The following is a 20,777-nucleotide window of genomic DNA, read 5'->3' on the forward strand; positions in this document are numbered from 1 at the left end:
CAGGGGACTAAAAGAGATACCCAGAATGAGAGAGATGAGAGAATGCCAAAAGTGAGAAGGAAAGAGTACCTAGGACAGATCACGGAGGAACATCTAAGGCCCATCTGTGTGCTATAAAGGAGCATGTCCTTCGTGTGTGCATCTGGGATGAATGCACGTGCATGGAAGGGGAAGAGTGGCAGCAGGCAGGGACCAGGGGTAACTGAGGGTGGTGGTGGGAGATGTGCCTGTGTCTGTGTGTGCATAGCTGGGGGAAGACCCTATATCACAACTCCCTTCCTTCCTCTCGCCAGCTTGCCCCTCTTTCCAGCCGTGGTCTCCACGATGGGGCCCCCAGGTGGGCTGACTCTCCCTCTGAACAGCTGGGAAGACGTGGCCACCCCCGTGGCAGATCCTCACCTTCAGATCTTCACACAGGTCACCGTAGTCAATCTCGATGAGGGCCTCTCGTGCATAGATGCTGGAAGTTCGCTGGGAACCACTCACTGAATCCTCCCCCTGAGAGCTACCCTGTAATGGTGAGGAGAGTTCAATGGAGCACGCTGGCTGTGAGAATGTCCTCTAAAGGGGGCACATGGGGGACGGAGGGCTCCTCTACAGCTTTCAAAGTCTTTGAGAAGCACCTTGCTAGAGAGAAACTATGGCAGAAGAGCAGTTCTGAAGTCACAAAGACCTCAGCTCAAAATTGGGCTCTGCCACTGACTAACAGTGTGATCCTGGGCAAGTCATGGTATCAGATCCTGACACCTGAATCCTGATTTAAACACACACACCCTCAACTGTAACAAGGCATACTGCCTGCCTGGCAGGGTTGTGTTTAGGATGAGGAGTAATTATGTCATGTTATCCTGGTGCCTGGCACATTTTTGGTGTTCAAAATATTTTTGCTGAATTAAACTGAAATGCATTTGGGAAGAGGGAGGGAGAAAGATACGTGGGGCCGAGATACATGCTCAGGTCCAAGACAGATATGTACACAAACCTTCTCTCAGTTAATGTTCCCACCAATCTTCACTTTCAGGACATAAAATGCTTTGGCTCCTCTATTGGCCAGTGTCCCTCCCTTTCCTATGACTAAGCCTTATCACCACTGCATTGCTAATGTCCCTTACCCAACCCTCTCCTGGCCAACCTCCCTCACTGCAGCTAGGCCATCATCTGTCAGGTCCCCTAGCTTCTGTCTTCCTTTGCTCTTGGCTAATGTCCCTCAATTGCCACTCTTAGCACTATCCAACACCTATCGGAGCTAACTTTTTTTTAGCTCAAGTCCCTAAGGTTACAGAATGATTTCATCTTCTCCTGCCTTCCCTCCCTCACCACCTACTGACATCCGGCATTACCCCCCACTCAACTTCCCTTTCACACCAAAGCTATTACCTTACCCCTACCTGCCTTCATAGCCTCATCCTGGCTTATCTCCCCTGCATCCCTCCTTAGTGTTCCCCATCACCCCTGCCCACCATCCTTTCCTCCCCTTCTCCCCATCCACTTTTATCCCCCACCTCTGGGTAACGTTGTCCACTGCCCACTCCTACAGCCTGCCCTGATACTCACCTCTTCCTGACTAATGTCATCCATAGTGCCCTTAGACAGTGGCAACTTGATGTCCTGCATCTTGCAGGCCTGCAGCAGGTTGTGGCGGTCACTGCGTTTCTGTTCCAGCTTGGTCTCAATGGCTGTCACCTCCTTCTGTAAATGGGTCATTTCCCTAAAAAGTCCAGATAAAGAGGTAAGATCCAAATCCAGCAGGCTGCCTGCTCTACCTAGTTCCCCCAACCCCAGGCCTGAACCCACTCACTTGTTGGCGCCCCCCAGTTTCTTACGAATCTCCTCCATCTCATGATTCTTGTCATTCACCTCCGACTTCTTGGCCAGGTGCTGATTCTTCAGGTCTTGCAGCTGGGCCATGGTCTCATCTATGATCTTCATGTGTCTTTGCTCCTCCTGGTCCCAGCAGGGGGAACAGGACAAGAAGTGAACGCTTTCCTCATCTCCTCTTGGGATCTTCTCCCCTTGCCCCAACCCTTTCCCCCAGGCAAAAGGAGCTTCCAGGTGTATCAAAGCCTCTCTTCAGGAAGCTCTGCTTTCACATACCACCATTACCCTTTAGGCATCTTCTTATCTTTTTTTTTAATTTGGTTGCCCTCCCCCACACACCCCAATACACAAATTGCCTAATGTAGAAAAGTTCAAAGTATTGAAACAGCATCAAGTAGGAGAAAAAAAAAATCACTCTTAATCCCATCAATTAATGTGTTAGCCTATTTCTTCCTAACACTACTTATAGATGGGTCTACAAAGTGGAGACTAGATTGTAATTAAAACCCTATATTCTAACATTAGAATATATTTGACCACCTTTTCCACATCAAAATTACTGTCACAGGCAATATAACATGAATTTTTCTTTTAAAAAAATCCACACAAACAATACTATTTATTTTCTATGAGTACACCTACATAAATGCACAACTATTTAAATGCCTGCAAGGTCTGGCAGAATACCCACTACGTGGGATTAGCTCCAGGGAGAGGAAAGGGAGTGGCACTGAGAGTGGTCAGTCAAGGGGATCGTAGTCTTACTTAACAGATCTGATTTTGAGATTTTAATTTGAGACAGTAAGCGAGCGAGCGAGCGAAAGAGAGCGAGAGCGCAGGGGCAGAGGGAGAGGGAGAAGCAGACTTCCCTGCTGAGTAGAAAGCCAGATGTGAGTCTTGACCCCTGTAACCGGGGATCACACCCCAAGCCGAAGGCAGATGCTTATCCAACTGAGCCACCTAGGCACCCTTAGATTTGATTGTTTAAACGAAGAAAGTTTGGTTTCCATTTTGATCTTCAAGTCACATAAAGGGAACCTATCTGCCACTTCCCAAACAGCCCATAAAAATAATATGCAGGCACAGACAATGCAGAAGCAAATATGGCATGCTAGTGATTGATGAATCTTGGTGACAGGTAGGTGGGAGTTCTTTGTAATAGTCTCATCACTTCTAAGTTTCAAATGATCCCAAAATAAAAAGTCAGTCATAGAAATATGATTCTGGATCACCTAGATGTCCACTTACTCCTACCTGATCTGCATTTGCATTTAAGATTCAGATGACACCAAAGAGGACTATTTTCATTATCAGGGTTTAATGAAAACACACATACACACACACACACCCCACCAACAACAAACATCGGCAAACATAAAAAGTCAAAATGGTATGTTTAAGCCAAGTGAGGAGGATCAAATTCTCTCTTTCTCTCACTCACTCACTCACTCACACACACACACACACACACACACCCCACTACCAAACATCGGTAGACATAAAAAATCAAAATGGTATGTTTAAGCCAAGTGAGGAGGATCAAATCACCTCAGGAGGGGATGCTGTGAGAGGAACAAATGTTTCACAGGAATTTAAAGAGAAGGAATGTGGGAAAAGTAAATCGTCAGACAATACCCAGCGACTCAGGCATGCTCGACTCGAACTGAGCCGGGGCAGTTAGCAGCACAGGTGCAATGTGAAAAGGGATTCGGTTTCAGCAAAACACCATCACCTGTTGTACTAAATTAATGTGATTAATTATACAAATTAATTTGTAAGTTCTGGCTTTTTCGTGAAGTGCTCTAAGTATGCATGTCTGTATATATTTAACATCAAGGATTTTTTAAGTCAACACTAAAGATCTTAGCTATTTAAATGGAGTCCGTATATTACTAAAATTTGAAGACTAAACTATGCAAATGCATGTATGAATATAGCATAATTTGCTAAACTTTTAATTCCCAGAGGACACTGTAGAGTTTTCAATATGGAACTATAAATGTTTGTAATAAACATCAACCTCTGTGCACAAAGCTGTGCCAGCATTTTGGATTTCCTCAGGTATTACTAAGTGGGGATAAGTATATTCCAAAGATTCTTGATGGATGGTGCCATATGGCAAAAGAATGCTGGTCTTCTGCACCGTGGCCAGTATTAATCATTTGGCTTCTTTTTTTGGGGGGGGGGGGGGGCTTTTTTTTTAAGATCTTGGGTAATGTGATAGGAAGCAAATTACATCTGATTGTTGCTTTCATTTGCATTTCTTTGACTTCTAATAAGGCTAAATTATGTGTATATGTTTCCAGGCTATTTGAATCATCTTGAACCATTTGTGCTTCTTACTCGTTCTTTTTTTTTTTTTCCCTATTTAGGTCTTGGTGTTTTCTTATTTCAACAGGGCTTTATAAATTATGGATATTACCCTTCTATCATATCTCTTCCAAGTTTTCCTCCCAGTTTTTAGTATGTCTTTTCTTGCTCTCCTTCCTTACCTTCTTGAGCTTTTCTATCTCATTTTCATCCTTTTTCACTGTCTGCTCCCACATGTGTACTTTATCCTGGTCTTCTTTCAGTTGGTTCTTTTCAAAATCCAACTGGATGCCCAAGCGAGTCTTCTGATTCTCAAATTCCAAACTGCAGGGAGAAAGGAGAACTAGCTCCAGGACACAGGGACTACTGGATTTCAATTACCTCTCAGGTCATCCCTCATATCCACATAAAACTGTTCCCTGAAGTTGGAGAACTAAGTCCCTCAGCCTAGCCTGTGGATATGGCACAAGGCAGGGGAGATCCAGCCAAACTCCACTAATCCCCCTTTATACACTAGAAGACTCCAGAGCCCTCCCAAGTTCCGCGGAGGCACAAAAAGGTCCACCTGAACCCACTAGCTATAATTCTTACTTATTAAGTTTCTGTGTACTTGACATAATTACCTCCAATCCTCTAATTAATAGCTCCACAAGTAAGCATTATTATCCTAATTTTACAAATGAGGAAATAAGGGCCAAGAGGTAAAAGACCTTACTTAAGGCCACACAGCTAGTAAATGGCACATGTGAGCTTCGAAACCAGGTCTAACACCAAAACCCAGGCTCCTTTTCCTAAGGCACCACCGCAATATAATGTGGTAGGAAAACAGGTCTGGCTTCCAAACTCTGCCCTTTACTAGTAGTATAACTTCAGGCAAGTCAGTTATACTCTCCATGCCTCTCTTTATGTATAAAATGCAAATAATGATAGTACTTACTTCAGAGTTATTAGGAGATTTTTTTAATGAATTAATATGCATCAAGTCCTTAGAAGCATGTTGGACACACAGTAAATACTTAATAAAATTTTTAAAAAAGATTTTATTAATTGGGGATCCCTGGGTGGCTCAGCAGTTTAGCGCCAGCCTTCGGCCCAGGGCATGATCCTGGAGTCCTGGAATCGAGTACATCAGGCTCCCTGCATGGAGCCTGCTTCTCCCTCTGCCTGTGTCTCTGCCTCTTTCTCTCTCTGTCTCTCTCTCATATCCACAAAAATCCATAAATCTCAAATAAGATTTATTCATGCTAAGAGCCGGACATAGGACTCTTTCCTGGGACTCCGGGATCACGCCCCAAGCCAAAGGCAGATGCTTAACTGCTGAGCCACCCAGGCGTCCCAAAACTTAATAAATTTTTATCATCAGTATTGATAGGAATACTGGCTGCATTCAGCTCATATTTGCTCACAGACTTTGGCTCTTTCCAACTACCCCCCCCCCCGCAACACACACACACACACACACACACACACCTTCCCATAACCTTCAAGGAACATGTAGAAAATACTATATTCCTGCCATTGCCCTGCCCCCTGTCTCTTCAGAAACTCAGAGTATGTAACCAGCAGCCAGATATTAGCAGGTCAGGCAGGGCTAATTTCCAACCGCCTCCCCACTCCCCCCATATGGTGTGACAGATGCTGCCAGATGTCACACTAGCAGCTTAAACCTATTAGTCACTATAATCCAAATGGAATGTAATTAACTCTATAATTTTGAGCTATGCAATTTTAAGCCCAATCTCCTAAGCATGACTCACAAAGCCCTCTGTGATCTGGCCCCTGCTGACCTGTCCACCACTCCCACCTTCTTCCTGACCCCATTTTTATGCTCCAGACATTCAAAACTACTTAGTTTCCAGTACAAGGCACACTCTCTCACACCTCTGAGCATGCTGTTCTCACTGCCTGGAACTTCCTTCTATCTGCTGCCCAGCTGGCTAAGTCCTACTCACTCTATAAGCATCTATTTCGTCACTCCTTGTCCTGTAAAAGCTTTCCTGACAGTTGTGAGCAGGTTCTTCATTTCTATTACACTTTTCTGGGTTTTCTCTCTTTTCTGGTGCAGTTAATTATATCCTACAGTTCATAAACATGTTGATGTTCGCTGTCTATGCAAGACCCGTGTCTCCTTTGGCTCAATCCATCCCTGACTTCCACTACCATTATCTTCCCTACGGTGAGCATGCATTCCAAAGTGATGTATGTGTATACAAACATACATATATAGCCTTAAAAATGCATATTCTTGGGAAATATCCTGGTTTTCATATTTACACAAATGCATGTTATTAATTTATCCATGTTACTGCCTATAAATCCAGTCCTTGCTATACAGGATTGCATAGTCTGTATATTCATAACACTTAACTTGTATTTCCCCCAAGTGATGGCTGTTTACATTGCCACCAATGTCCTACACCACAAATGATGCCGAGATACACAACCCTCAATGTGTTTCTTTGTGACCCTGTGGCAAGACTCTCTCTCTCTCATATATATTCAGGAGTGGCTTTGCTGTGTCATAGAGCTTATGTAGACTTATTTTCACCAAATACTGCTAGACTGTTTTAATTTGCATTTCTGATTAAGAACAAGACTGAACATCAATTTGTAGTTATTAGACACACGCATGCTTCTCTTTCTATGAAATGCTAACTACATCCTTTGTCCTTTTCTCTACTGGGTCTCTCTTTTTTTTTTTAAGATTTTATTTATTTATTCACGAGAGACAGAGAGAGAGAGGCAGAGACACAGGCAGAGGGAGAAGCAGGCTCCACGCAGGAAGCCTGACATGGGACTTGATCCCAGGTCTCCAGGATCACACCCTGGGCTGAAGGTGGCGCTAAACCGCTTAGCCACCCAGGCTGCCAGGGTCTCTTGTTTTTACTGTTCCTCTTGATTTGCAGTTCTTGGAACATTTCTTCTGTATTTTCTATGTACCTCAAGTACAGCATCAATGGCACTGTTCTGAAATTGTTGATCTAATTGCTTCCCCAATTATTTCATAACTCCTTGAGGTCAGGGACAGGTCAGGACGATTCATTCTATATCCCTTGAGCCTGGCTTAGGGTTAGGAGGGCAATGAAATGTTTATTTATATGGGCCATGAGCTACATGAACTGCAGACTGGGCCCAGGGGGTGACCTCTTTCAGAGACTGTGTCATGTTCGTCTTATCCCCGATCCCCTCACCAATAACTACCACAGGACCACTTGGTACAACAGAGGCACTCAAGGAAAGTTTGTTAAATGAGCAAATAAACTAAAGAGAAGAGAAGAGAAACCGTTTTGTTTTGCTCTTACTACTCTTCCAATCTAGAACTTCATTCTTCCCCAACCCCTCCTCATTGCCTATCAAGAAATGACAGTAATAAAAGCTAGCATTTAGTATTCTTAGTAGGCGCTAAGTATTATACTAAATACTTTAGAAGGATTAGTTCATCTGACGTGCCCAATAATGCCATGAGATAGGCATTGATATTAACCCACTTTACAGATAATGAAACTGGGGCTGAGAGCAAGAGACAGAGAGAGAGAGAGAGAGAGAGAGAGAGAGAGAGAGAGAGAGAGAGGTTGAGTCACTGCCCAAGATAAAAAGTTGTGGAGCTAGGATTCTAACCCAGGTAAACCATATTTAAAGCTGGCCCTCTTGGGATGCCCGGGTGGCTCAGTGGTTGAGCATCTGCCTTTGGCTTAGGGCGTGATCCCAGGATCCAGGGATCAAGTCCCACATGGGGCTCCCTGTGGGGAGCCTGCTTCTCCCTATGCCTATGTCTCTGCCCCTCTGTGTCTCTTATGAATAAATAAATAAAATCTTTAAAAATAAAGCTGGTCCTCTTAACCACGAGACTATGCCACACTGCCTCCCTGACATCCCTGTTCTTTAAAGCTGACCTACAACAAACACCCATCATTCTAAGAGCTCCTTCCTGTCTTATGATAGCATGCGATTTCTCAGGATATCTGGGCTGGGGGTTCGAGGGCACCCTCATGTCCTCTTGGACCCACACTTTCACCTACCGCTTCTTGGCAATTTCGTTCTGCCGCTTCACCTTCTCTTCCTCAAACTCCCGGATGTTGCGCACACCAATCTCCCGACAAAACTCTTCAAACACCTCATCTTCTACCTGAGGGGAAAAGCGAGGAAGGGCAAAAGCCCCCTGGGTCAGAGTGCTGCTTCCAGCCCCAGTCACACTCCACTGCACACATTGGCATGGCTTGTCCCCTACCAACCTGGTTCATTTTCTCCTTCAAGTCTTTCATTTCCCTCTCTCGGCTCTGGATGATCCTCTTGATATCATTAATGCGAGGCCCAAAGTTGGCTAGCTCACTCTCCAGTTTGGATTTTTCCTGCAGGAAACAGGGTTGAGAGGGGAAAAAAAAAAAAAAAAAGAGACCAGGCTCTTTGAAGGAAAAGAGCTATCAAGAACACACTGGCCCCTGGACAGGAAGGGCTAGCTCTCCACAGGCTGGGAGAACTTGGCTTAGAACTGCCCAGTAAGGGTCCCATCATCTCCCGCGTGAACTGTCACACAGCTTCCTTCCCAGCCTCCAGTCAGCTAGCTTCAATCCGTGGGGCTGGGAACATGGCAAACATCATCAATTACAGGTCCACACTCCCTTATCCATAATCCTCAGAATTCAGACTTTTTGATTTTAGAAAAAGGTAAAAGGATATTTATACTACATTTTACATAATGCCCCCAGGTTGGTCTCGGGAAGCACCCCACGATCAAACACATTAACACATCTAGGAGAGTACGTCCACCCACAGAGACCGAAATGCCAGTATTTCAATTCACTTTCCAAAGCAGCTCAAATATCTGTTGAATGAATGATGCTAATAATAGCATCTTAAAATTTACTGGGCACTTACTGGGTGCAAGAAGTCAGTCTAAGTAGTTTACGTGTATGAGTTTATTCAATTTTTGTAAGAATGGTATAAAGCAGGTGGTAATTCTAACTCCCACTTTACAAACAGATGAAAACCTGATGCTGACAGGTTAAGTAAGTTGCCTCCTGTCATACAGAGCCGAAATCTAAAACTCTGGCTGTCTGAGCTGCTAGGCTTGGTTCCCTAAAGCATGCTGGGAGGAGGGAAATGAGAGGAGTTCCCACCCCAGAGAAACCTCAGCCAGGAATGTGAGGGTGGCCTTTGGAGGACAGGGTTGAAGGCCAAGCCCCACCTGTAGATTCAGGGCTAGATGTCGTGTCTTGGTCTGTTCCAGGTCACTCTGTGAGTACTTGAGCCGCATCTGCAGTCCGTGGGCCTGAGACTGCACCTGACGTAGCTCTGCTTCCTTCCGCTTTGCCTTCATCTGTTCCTGAAATAGACAAGAGAGAAGGGGTAGGGCATAAGAAACGGACTGGCCAGCCTGGTAGTTTAGGACTCCAACCCCTAGGGATGTTACAGCCTGTGACTTACTTTCAGCTCCTCTGTCAACCGCTCCTTCTTCTCTTTCAACTTATCTACTGCTTTCTCATCCCATCGCCGAGCCTTGGCCTTCAAATCACTGGCCCCACCAGAGATCACCCCTGACTTCTGGAACAAGGTCCCATCCAGTGCCACTGTCTACACACAGTAGAGAGAAGAGATGAGGAGAGGGGGGAAAAGATGAATAAAAGAATCTCCAATACTAATGGGGACAAGGAATCTCCAGCTCCAACATGGACAAGGGAATCCATACCTTGTGACGCTGGTGGCCTCCAAAGGCAATGCGACGAGCATCTTCCACATTGTCACAGACAAGGGCATTGCCACAAGCATACTGCAGGGCCTTTTTGATGTGGGGTGGCTCATAGCGAATCACATCAATCACCAGCTTGGCCCCCTTCAGTTCCCGGAGCTTCTCATCTGTAGGTTTCACCTGTGGGAATAAACTCAGTAAGTGGTAGAACATGGAGGGCTAGGAGGGACCCTCTCACACTGCCCTGACCCCATCCCCACCAGCCTCACCTCCAGGTAGTCAAGAGGCAAGAAGGTCTCAGGCTCCCCACGCTGTTCCTTGATGTACTGAATGCAGTCCCGACCTGTCTTCTCAGAGTCCACGATAATGGCATCCATGTTCTTTCCCAAAACTTTGGTTACAGCAATCTGGTACTTCTTTTGTGTAGGCTGACAGAGGTCAATGAGGCGGCCATACTGAGGAAAGTGGAAGAGCAAATTGAAGCATGAGGCTTTTGGGAACTGGCTCAATTCCTAGCTTAGAAAGAGGAAGACCAAAATCTGTGTGAAGAACACAGCTTCCATGCCATGGAGGAAAAGCCTACTCTGGCCCCAAAACAACAATCACTTCATTCATGCCTAAATCACAAAAGCATCTTTCTGAACCTCATTTTTACCATTTCACAGAGCACTGCTACCCCAGGCACTATATCAGATACCTTACATACGTTACCTCAAATTCTTACAAGCACCCAGCAAAATACATCTTTTTCTAATTCACACCCCCCATGCTCCCCTAAACTAATTGTGCTTCCCTAAGAACTATCAGATAGGGATCCCTGGGTGGCGCAGCGGTTTGGCGCCTGCCTTTGGCCCAGGGCGCGATCCTGGAGGCCTGGGATCGAATCCCACATCGGGCTCCCGGTGCATGGAGCCTGCTTCTCCCTCTGCCTGTGTCTCTGCCTCTCTCTCTCTCTCTCTCTCTGTGACTGTCATAAATAAAAAAAATAAAAAATAAAAATAAAATAAAGTGTGGTGATCTTTAAAAAAAAAAAAAAAAAAGAACTATCAGATAAAGAGGAAGATTTTCAAGGGCAAGGAATGAGCCTAATTCATCCTTATGAATTCCCCAGCAGTGTCTAGAGGAGAGATCAGGAACTATTTATGGAAACAAATTAAGTTGAACTCAGGGATGGAATTACAGCAACAGATAATATTCAGGGAATCTAGGAACTCAGGATTTGGTTCAAGAGGCCAAGCCTAAGATGTATCTATATGCAAATTAATAGGTTGAATAGTTTGGTACATGCCAAGGGAGATCATATAGAAGCCTACAGAGTTACTTCCTAGGAGACTAATCCCTATCCATGGCCCCTACCCTTTGGAAAGGCCTCTCCTGTCTCCCTGTCTTCCACAGAGGAATGAACAAAGCAAGACAGAACCTTCAGGAAGATGCAAGCGGTGTGATGAAAACATGAGGTCATAAGTCAGAACAAGTTGGGTTTAAACTGTAATCCTTCCATTTACAAGCTGTGCTGTTTTGGCAAGTCATTTAACCTCTCTGAGCCTGTTCCCCCAGCTTTAAATAAGGGATTAGCAATCTTGTCCTCAAAGGGCTGCTGGGAAAATTATCTGACTTTGAGTGGGAGAGTAGGTGCTCAGGAAAGGAGCTCCCTTTCCATTCTTACCACAGAGCCAGGGTACAGGCGCTTGATGCTTTCCATAATCTCTGCCTTTCGCTGTTGGCGGCTGCTCTCCTGGCGGTCAATACGGGCATCCCCCAGCTGTTCCATCACCTGGTTCAGCTCTTTGTTGATCTCATCAATACGCCGCTTGGCCATCTCCACCTCCTCTGTCAGCTCCCCCTCTAACTTCTTCTGCTCCTCTAGGGACTGCCTACAAAGTGAGGGAATACAGGGGTTACTCTGGCTGATGAGAAAATATTCCTGGCAGAGGGACTCACAAGGACAGACAGGGTTCACAAGAACAGGCCTGGAAAAGGAAAGGCTGCAGAGCCACATACTTGCTAGTGGTGATGTATTCCTCTAGTTTCTCAATCCGTTTCTGATTCTCTTCAATCTCCCGCAGCTTTTGCTTGATCTTAGCCTGGAAGAAAGACAAATATACATCATCACCAGGGGCTGAGCAAGTTATCTCTAATAAGACTATGGGGCCTAGAGTTATAGACTTATCTATAAGCAGCTTATAACCACTATGTTCCCATTCATTCAAGAGCCCAACAGTCCAGGACAATCTGTCACTAATGGGGAAGACCCACCAAAAAGCAGACACACAAGTGTTCAGCGTGGCACCACTAACTGATGGGCCTCCCAGAGCCCTGAGACCCTCTCATGGTGTTCTTCCTAGCCCAGGCTACCTTCCTCACCAATCAGGAAGGCTCAAACCAATGCAAAATAGAGCTTTCCAGGCCTTTCTGCCCTGTTTTCTCATCTGTAAAATATAGGCAACCTCCACTTCATAGGACACATATTAAGTGCTTAACACAGTACCGCTATTAATATTAATGCCCACCATCTTCTTTTAGATCTTTAAAGAAAGAGCTTAGTAGAATACCTGGAACACTGTAGGCTTTTCTTGGAGTACTATGACAACTATTATTATTATTATTATTTTATTAGTATTGTTATTAGGAAGGCGGTAAGCAAGGTATACTTGATAAGACTGTGGCTTCAGAGCTAGACTGCCCAGGTTCATATCCTGGTTCTGCCACTTCGTAACAATGTGACCTTAGACAAATTAATTCACATCTGCACTACTGTTTCCTCATTTAGAAAATGAATTAAATGAGTGGATATATATAAAATACAGTGCCTAGCACATAGTAAGTGTTCATTAGTCGTTAGCTATTGTCATCACTGTTAAGACTATCACTTCTTCTCAGTCCAGTATCTCTCATCTTAAAACACATGCCCACCTCTGTCTCTACTTTCTTCCGCTCTTCCAAATCCAGCCGGTCCTGGTCAGCTTTCTGATCCCGATTGAACTTCTCTAGCTCCTGGGCCAAGGTAGCCGCTCTCTTGCTGGCTTCTTCTTTCAACCGATGGTATTTCTTCACCTACATTACGAACAACCAACCGAATCAGTCTCTGTCAGCACAGCAATCCTCCACTCCAGCCCCAACCCTCCCAGAGCTTACTTGATTCTCCTCCAAGGTCAAGTCTCTGCCCTGACTCTGACTCTCCTCTTCCATCCGTTCCTCAAACTCCTGCCGGGCTTTCTCTACTGACAGCATCTCCTTTTCCAGCTCATCCATATCACCTTTACGCTTCTTGTAATGCTTCTGAGCATTCTGTAGGGACTTTTTGGCTGCTTCCAGCTTCTTGATTTTGTGGGAGGTATTCTCCTTGGCTTTGATATACTGAGGCCGCTTCTGGTTCAGCTCTGAGTCCTTCTCCCTTTTGCCAGTGCGGAGGGGAGTAAATTGGTTAGCAGTGTGGGAGAAGGGAGGGTTCCCTGGCTTTATACCCAAAGGGAGGCCTGAGGCCCCCAGTCAGCCTCAGGGAATTGCCTAAAGAACAAGGGCCTGACGCTGCACAGATCTTCAGAAAAGGGGCAATCTGACTACCCTCTGGAAGTGATGGCTTCAGCCTGACATCCCGGCCACTCCATAAGGTAAAACTACCACTCCTACCTCGGCCCTAGCTGGGCCAGGCCCCTCAGGAACAACTCCCAAGAACGCCCTGTGTTTAGTTGCCCCCATCTGATCTAACCGTTTCAAATTCCTGTCCTTTAAACTTCTAGCTCCATTTTTCCTCTTCCAGGAAGGCATTCCCAGCCACTCTAGTAGCTGGGCCTCTCCCATCACTTCCTCTCACTTGCCAAGGTCACCACCCCTTTCAAGTCCTCTCTTTTATGAGTAGCCATCTACCCAGTCTGAGTACTTAAATGCTCTTTTTGTCTAAAAACGCAAGTCAAGAAATGTGCTTGGTTCTGGCCAAAGCAAGTCAAGAGGAAGACAAACTAGTGCAAGCACTGGACTCTAGGCTCAGAGGAGCCCTAGGAAACAGCATAGTCTCTTGGTTTCCCACAGGTTGCAGGCCCAGGCCTGCCTCTTACTTGATCTCCTTCTCAATCTGCTGCTGCTCCCGCATCATTTTGCCCAGCTCCTTCTTCTTCTCCTTCAGCTCATCCTCTACCTTGTCCATTCGCTTCTTGTCCTTCTCGATCTCCTTGTTCTTAGAGGCCAGTTCCTTATTGAGTTTCTCAATTTCCACTTCGTTGTGATAAAGCTTAAAGAGCTGCAGCTGCACCTGAGCTCGCACCACCTCATCCTTCAGGCGCTGGTAGCGGTCAGCCTGTGCAGACAGGGACACGGAAGCAGGGGTACGTCACTAAGGCACTAGCTCCATCCTGGCCCCTCAGAGCCCAGTAGCAGCCTGGCCACCTACCTCTTCTTTCTCCTGTTTGGCTTCCTTGCGTTCAGCCGCGATGTTTTTTTTGCGATGGTAATTAAACTGTGTGTCCTCTTCAGCCTTTACCATTTCCTTCTTTCGCTTGTCATATTCCTGGGCCAACTCCCCAGAGCGACTGATCTCTTCAAATAGAGCTGTCCTCTCTTTGGGGTTCTTCATGGCAATAGATTCTACAGCACCCTAGTAAAGGTCAAAACATTCTCCCCACTTAGAGCTTAGCCATCCCAGTTCCCTCTACCCATTTCCACTCAATCAAGGTTACTGACCCTCTCCCTGCACTAGGTGCTACATTTCACACTGGGCTTTAAGGGCACATTCCTGCCTCTTGAGGTGCACAGGAACCAAAAGGGACAGAAGCAAAGACAACACTGTGTGTTACATGCAGTGACAGAAGTAGCACAGAAAAAGGACTAAATGAAGCTTGCGAGTGGGAGACTGGTAGGGGTTTCTATCCAGGAAAGCTTCCCAAAGGTGAGTGACATCTATGCTGAGTTTGAAAAATGGGGAAGAAAGTTAAGAGAGAAGGTTATTTCATGTAAAGGACAATTAATATGCAAAGGCCCTCAGGCCAAAGGAAGCAGGTGAATTGTGGGACCTATAATGGTTTAATTGGGCTGGAATGCAGGTTGGAAGGGAAAACTACTGGCAGATGAGGGGCTAGCGAGGTGGGCAAGAACCAAAGGGCATAAGTTTGAGTTTATGCTAAAGCAATGGTTCTCAAACTTTAGCAGGCATAATAACCTGGAAAGCTTGGTAAAATACCCAGTGCTGGGCCCCACCACATGTTCTCTATGTCCATAGGTCCGGGATGGAACCAGAGAATGTGCAATTCTAACATGTCCCCAAGTTGATGCTGATCCAGAGACTACAATTTGAGAACCACCATCATGAGGCAATGACAAATCATTGAAATGCTTTAAGAAGAAAAAGGAAAGAAACAGATCTGTGCCCTCCTAAGATGAACCTAGCCTAAGGGATGAACTAGAAGGATCCAGACTGGAGTCAGTAAGCCCAGTGAGGAAGCTACTACATTAGTTCAGGGGAGAGATGAAGCTCAAGATGGAGCAGGCCCATTGAGGATGGGCAAACAGCAGATAGCCAGTAACTGTCAAAAATGCTCACCTGGAAGACGAGGAAGTTACGAGCTTTGATGAGAATGCCCAACTTCTCTAATTCCTCACTGTACTCATGTAGCTGGACCACTTTGTTGTTGATCTTGTACTCAGAGGAACCCCCTACAAGACAGAGAAGGAGTTGGCTGAAGGTCAGATCTCCCTCTTATCCCAGCCAACTAGTCTAGTAACCTCCCAGGACCCAAGGGGAGCCTTCTGGCCAGCCTCACCCACCAACAATGACACGAGCAAAGGTGCGGTCCTCAGCACCCTCCTCAGAGTAGACCATGCTGACAAAGGCCCGGTTGGCAGCTGGCTTGCCCACAGGTGCTCCGTGGATCAGGTCCCTCAAGGTCTTTACTCGCAGGTTGCTGGTTTTCTCACCCAACACAAAGCTGATTGCATCCATGAGATTTGACTTACCTAAGGGAGTAGGGGGCAAAGCAAAGGAGGAGAAGGAAGTCAGGAAATACTGCTCCACCCTCACTAAAGCCTTGGTTCAAAAGCTTAGAAAAACAGTCCCCATGCAGTTATTACCTAAAGCAAGACTAGAACCCCATCTAAGGAAAGGGCATATTCACATAATGGATTGTTCTACAACCTTTAATGACATGAGGAAATGCCCACAATAGAAGAAATAAGCAGATATAAAACTCAACATAGTATCATCGCAACCAAGTTTAAAAGTAAAAAAGAAAACAAAACAAAAGAAGAGCTGAGGGAAGGTAATAATGGGGAGTTGCTGTTTATTGAGTACAATTTCAATTTTGCAGGATGAAAAAGTTCAAATCAGTTGTACAATGTAAAGATACTTAACACAACTGAACTGTACACTCAAAAATTTGTTAAGATGGCAAATTTTGCTATGTATATTTTACTATAATTTTTTAAAAGGCATATTGCTAGGGACACCAGGGTAGATGAGTTGGTTGGGCGTCTGACTCTTGATTTTAGCTTGGGTCGTGATCTTGGGGTTATGGAATCAAGCCCCACATAGGGGTCCCCACTCAGCACATCATCTGCTTAAGATTCTCTCCTTCTGCCCCTTCCACCCTACACACACAATCATGGTGCTCTCTCTCTCAAAAAAGGGGCATATTCTTATTGTGATATAATAGGACCCATAGAGCATCATGTATGAAGTATCTTGCCAAAAATATTTAACCTGAATCTAAACAAATTTCCAGTTTACAGCAGCAGTTATAGGAACATAGTAAATGACACCATGAGGAAACCCTAAGAGAATGTAGGATGCTCTTCAAGACAACTAGCCTGATCGTTTCAAAAAGTCGATGTCTGGTGTGCCTGGGTGGCTCAGTTAAGCATCTGATTCTTGATTTCCGCTCAGGTTATGATCTCAGGGTCCTGAGATGAGCCCCATGTCTCAGGCAGGGCTTCCTGCTCAGCAGGAGTCCACTTCTCTCCCTCTGCCCTCCCCTACCCCCCACCCCACCCCCACACGCTCACACTCGCTCTCTCAAATAAATCTTTAAAAAAAAAAATTCAATGTCTAAAAAGAAAGGTTTGGAGAACCACTCCAGAAAGCGATTATTGAGAAACAACCAAAGGCAGTATACGAACTTTGACTGGATTCCGGATTCCCTTCAAAAAACCCAAAAGACGTTTTGGGGAACAATTAGGGAAGCTTGAATAAAAACTAGATAATTGATAACAAGGAAATTAATTTTCCCAGACATGATCATGATCTACTGGTGATACAAGAGAATGATGATTGTAGGAGTCAAATGTTGAATCCCTAGAGGTGAAATATAATTAAGTCTGTAACTTACTTTCAAATGATTAAGCAAAAACACACATGTGGGTCTGAATATTTTCAAGTAAAAACTTGAGGAGGGGCAAAGGCATAGGAATAAATCTGAAAATGTAAACAGTGTAACCAGTGGTCACTTCCCAAATGGAAAATAGGTAATAGGTCAGGGAAGGCAGTCTTACTATTTATCCTTTGGGATTTTTTTTTTTTTTTTTGTATTTTATATTGTGTGCACGTATCAGCTATTCAAATAAATAAGATTTTTAACATTAAGAGTGGTTATCTTTTCAATAGTGGAGTCACAATTGTTAATTTCTTCATTTTAACCTCAGGGAAAAATTTTTTTAATTAAGACTGGGGTTAGGGGAGTACTGGAGGACAGCTTAATCTCTATAAATCGCTATAAATTCTATCTCAAGATTCTCCCCTAATATGTTATATGACCTCGAACTGAGGACATGATTTCCCACACCTTTTTACCCAGCTATAAAAATGGCAGCCCCATTCCTTCCACAGAAGCAATACAAGGCAGTGATTAAGAGCATGGGTTCTAGGAGTGCCTGGGCTCATTCAGTAGAGCACTGGACTCTTGATTTAGGCTCAGGGTGTGATCTGGGGTCATGAGATCAAGACCCATGTCAGGATCCATGCTCAGTGTGGAGTCCGCTTGTCCCTCTCCCTCTGCGCCCCACCCCCATGCTTGCTCTCTCAAATATGTAAATGAAATCTTAAAAAAACAACAAAAAAAGCTCAGGTTCTAGTCCAATAGATCAGGTTCTTAGTTTCACTAATTCTTAGCTGACCTTCCATTCCCTCACCTGGAAAATCTAAAAAACCATAACGGATAGGCAAAACCTTTTAAATAATGCTTGGCACATAGTTCTCTATTGAAGTGGCAGAAGCATAGGCTTTGAAGCATGACAGGCACAGGTTCTGATCCTGGCTCTGAGAATCAATTAGTGTGCAAGTGATCACAACTGTGCTTCAGTCTTCCCATCTATAAAACCAAGATATCTCCCTGATAGGGTCACTTTGAGAATTTAAATGTAAAAGGCTCCAATAAATAAAGTATTTGACACACAGTGGTACTCAATAAATGGCAGTTCTCTCCTAACACAGGTCTGGACTCTTAGCTCCGGCTCCCGTATCAGAGCAGGACTAGCACACCATGCAGACCAGGAGTCAGACTTTTAGGCATTCACTTCCAAACTTTGGGCTTCTCCCATGCTCTCCAGGGAATGTCTCAGAACCAAAGCCCTCCCTACTAGCAATCATTCACTATTGCAAACATTTATAGTAAGAATGTCTCAGAACCAAAGCCCTCCCTACTAGCAATCATTCACTATTGCAAACATTTTTATAACATGCATTATGAGCTAAACACGGATAAAATGTTTTAAGGAATGTCTTCTTTGGGGGCACTCATAAACCAGTGATTAAGGTACAAAAACACATCCCATGAATACCAAGACAGAAGAAAATAAACATTAACACATGCCAAGTGTCTATTGCGTTCCAGAGAAAAAGAGTAATTCACTGAGAGGACCCAAGGAATGGCTTGTGGAGGTGAGCATTGAAGAACTAGGGGGTGGGGGAGGGGTCCAAACCAAAGGTCTTTTTTGAACAGCTACCCACACTGAGAGGAGTGAATGCTAAGAGGTGGATTCTGGCTCTTTCCAAAGGAAAATCCTAAGAAACTGGAGTGGAACCCCAAGCATCAGCCCCTCTAGGCCACTGGTTCTGAAGCGAGGTTGGAGGAAGCAGGGAGTGATTTGCCCCACCTCTCAGGGGACATTGGCAATGTCTGGAGACATTTTTGGTTGTCACACCTGGGGACTGGGGAGCTACCACCTAGTTTGTAAAAGACAAGGATGCCACTAAACATCCTACAATGTACAGGAAGAAACCCATAGCAAAGAGTTATCTTAGAAACGTCAACAGTGGCGCTGTTGAAAAAACTTGCTCTACAAAGAGCACCAAAAACAGGCAAAACTCCAGGGAAGGTTCATGAGTTTGAGCTATGTCATAAGGATAGCCCCTCATTTTAGGAAATGATTTAGCTAGAACATCTCTAGGGCGGAGGAACACAGCAGGATTCCAGATTGCTTGTGGGGGTAGATGGGAGGAATCCATAGTGTATCATTTACTTTTTTTTTTTTTTTTTTAAGTAGGCTCCATGCCCAGCATGGAGCCCAACAGGGGTCTTGAACTCACGACCCTGAGATAAAGACCTGGGCTGAGATCAAGAGTCCCAAACACTTAACCAACTGAGCCACCCAAGCTCTCAATAGTTTATCATTTAGAGATGAGGAGTCAAGCTATGAAAGACCTGACCACCTTTCCCCTCCTCCAGTTTTGGTGAGATATAACTGACATATAACACTGTATTAGTTTCAGGTATACAACATAATGATTCCATATTTATATATATGAAGCAATGATTATCACAGTAAGTTAACATCCATCACCTCACAATTTTTCCCTTGTGATGAGAACTTTTAAAATCTATTCTCGCAGAAACTTTCAAATATATAATACAGTATCTACTAACCACTCTTTCTAAAGACACCACTCAACTCACTGTATTCCATCAACTTAATTTCCTGTCTAGCATTCATCACAGTAAAAAATTGTATTATTTTCTCCTTTATTATTGTCTTTCCATTGCAAGTCCCCTGAGAGCAAGGCTTACTCTATTCTCCGCTGTTTCTATAGCACCTTGAATAACTACTTATAAAACAATAAGCATTCAATAAATTTAGCGAGCAAATGAGTTCTTTAAAGGGTTTCAGTGATAGCAAAGGGGGGGATTTCGAAGCATTCCCATCTCTGAGATGGGGGTGGAGGACGGACGTCCCAAGCACTCCCGCGGGAGACAGGAGGGCTGAGTCAGAAATTCAAAAGTGCCGCCTTGGGAGGAGAGTGAAAAAAAAGGAGGAATTGGAGCATACCAAAGTGAGGCGGGAGGGGACGCTGGGCAGAAAGAGAAGTGTACTGCTGGGGACCGGAGGCTTTGGGAGGGCTACCAGCGGTCCCGCGCTTTCCGGAGAGTTCAAACAAGGCAGAGGAAGTGGCCGGATGCAGCAAGTCCGCGGGTAACTGCGCGGCCCGCAGCTGGCGGACAACTCCGGACGCGCCACTTTTGGCGGGAGGGGGCAGTGGGCGGGGTAACGTACAGATCGGCCCGTACCACTCGCTCCCGGGCGGGGGCCGCGCAGAGAGCAGGCAAGTGACACTTGGGGAAGAGGTTGGAGTCAGAGCACACGAGCGGGGAAAGCGGGTTCGACCCGCACCCGCTCAGGAGGGAAAAAAACCTGTAAGGGTTCGCGACATTTCAGGTCGCACGGGTTGGGTTGTACTACTCTGCTGCCGGATTAGGGGGTCCAGGCCGGGACGTGCGCAGGGCCGCAGCCCCGTTTATTTCTCACCAGAGCCATTGGGTCCAATGATGGCGGTGAACCTCTGAAACGGTCCGATAATCTGCCGACCCTTGTACGACTTAAAGTTCTCGATCTCAATCAGTTTCAGGAAACCCATGACGGCGGCGGCGCCGGCGGCTGTACAAAAGGCCGCGCCGTACACCCGGGAACTGGGATAGCCCGCGCGGGAAACACCGCAGTGCAGGCCGGGCGTAGGACAAACCTCGCGAGAATAAGTGCAGGCCTAACG

The 20,777-nt window shown here is 45.4% G+C and overlaps 1 protein-coding gene across 6 annotated transcripts in view; it reads right to left on the reverse strand.

Annotated features, from left to right (window-relative positions):
- Positions 1 to 20,752, reverse strand: part of SMC1A (structural maintenance of chromosomes 1A) — a 49,038-nt gene extending 28,286 nt beyond the window's left edge. For 4 of the 6 annotated variants that reach the window (XR_005386282.1, XR_005386283.1, XM_038587497.1 and 1 more), the window contains exons 1-19: positions 20,537 to 20,751; positions 15,572 to 15,760; positions 15,348 to 15,460; positions 14,202 to 14,405; positions 13,870 to 14,108; positions 12,950 to 13,208; positions 12,728 to 12,868; positions 11,816 to 11,898; positions 11,481 to 11,688; positions 10,084 to 10,269; positions 9,815 to 9,994; positions 9,553 to 9,699; positions 9,314 to 9,451; positions 8,361 to 8,477; positions 8,148 to 8,254; positions 4,311 to 4,452; positions 1,799 to 1,944; positions 1,555 to 1,708; positions 400 to 510 (exon numbers count right to left, since the gene is read on the reverse strand). Coding sequence is in view for 4 of the 6 variants with exons in the window: in XM_038587497.1 (XP_038443425.1) it covers positions 400 to 510; positions 1,555 to 1,708; positions 1,799 to 1,944; positions 4,311 to 4,452; positions 8,148 to 8,254; positions 8,361 to 8,477; positions 9,314 to 9,451; positions 9,553 to 9,699; positions 9,815 to 9,994; positions 10,084 to 10,269; positions 11,481 to 11,688; positions 11,816 to 11,898; positions 12,728 to 12,868; positions 12,950 to 13,208; positions 13,870 to 14,108; positions 14,202 to 14,405; positions 15,348 to 15,460; positions 15,572 to 15,760; positions 20,537 to 20,645 (2,973 nt within the window). In the remaining 2 variants the exon portion in view is untranslated. Of the gene's footprint in view, positions 1 to 399; positions 511 to 1,554; positions 1,709 to 1,798; positions 1,945 to 4,310; positions 4,453 to 8,147; positions 8,255 to 8,360; positions 8,478 to 9,313; positions 9,452 to 9,552; positions 9,700 to 9,814; positions 9,995 to 10,083; positions 10,270 to 11,480; positions 11,689 to 11,815; positions 11,899 to 12,727; positions 12,869 to 12,949; positions 13,209 to 13,869; positions 14,109 to 14,201; positions 14,406 to 15,347; positions 15,461 to 15,571; positions 15,761 to 20,536 lie in introns of all 6 variants that reach the window. The other 2 variants (XM_038587496.1, XM_038587494.1) reach the window with 2 other exon arrangements.
- Between the last annotated feature and the right edge of the window lie 25 nt (positions 20,753 to 20,777).

The sequence above is a fragment of the Canis lupus genome, chromosome X (genome assembly GCF_011100685.1).
Source record: "Canis lupus familiaris isolate Mischka breed German Shepherd chromosome X, alternate assembly UU_Cfam_GSD_1.0, whole genome shotgun sequence".
Lineage (NCBI taxonomy): Eukaryota > Metazoa > Chordata > Mammalia > Carnivora > Canidae > Canis > Canis lupus.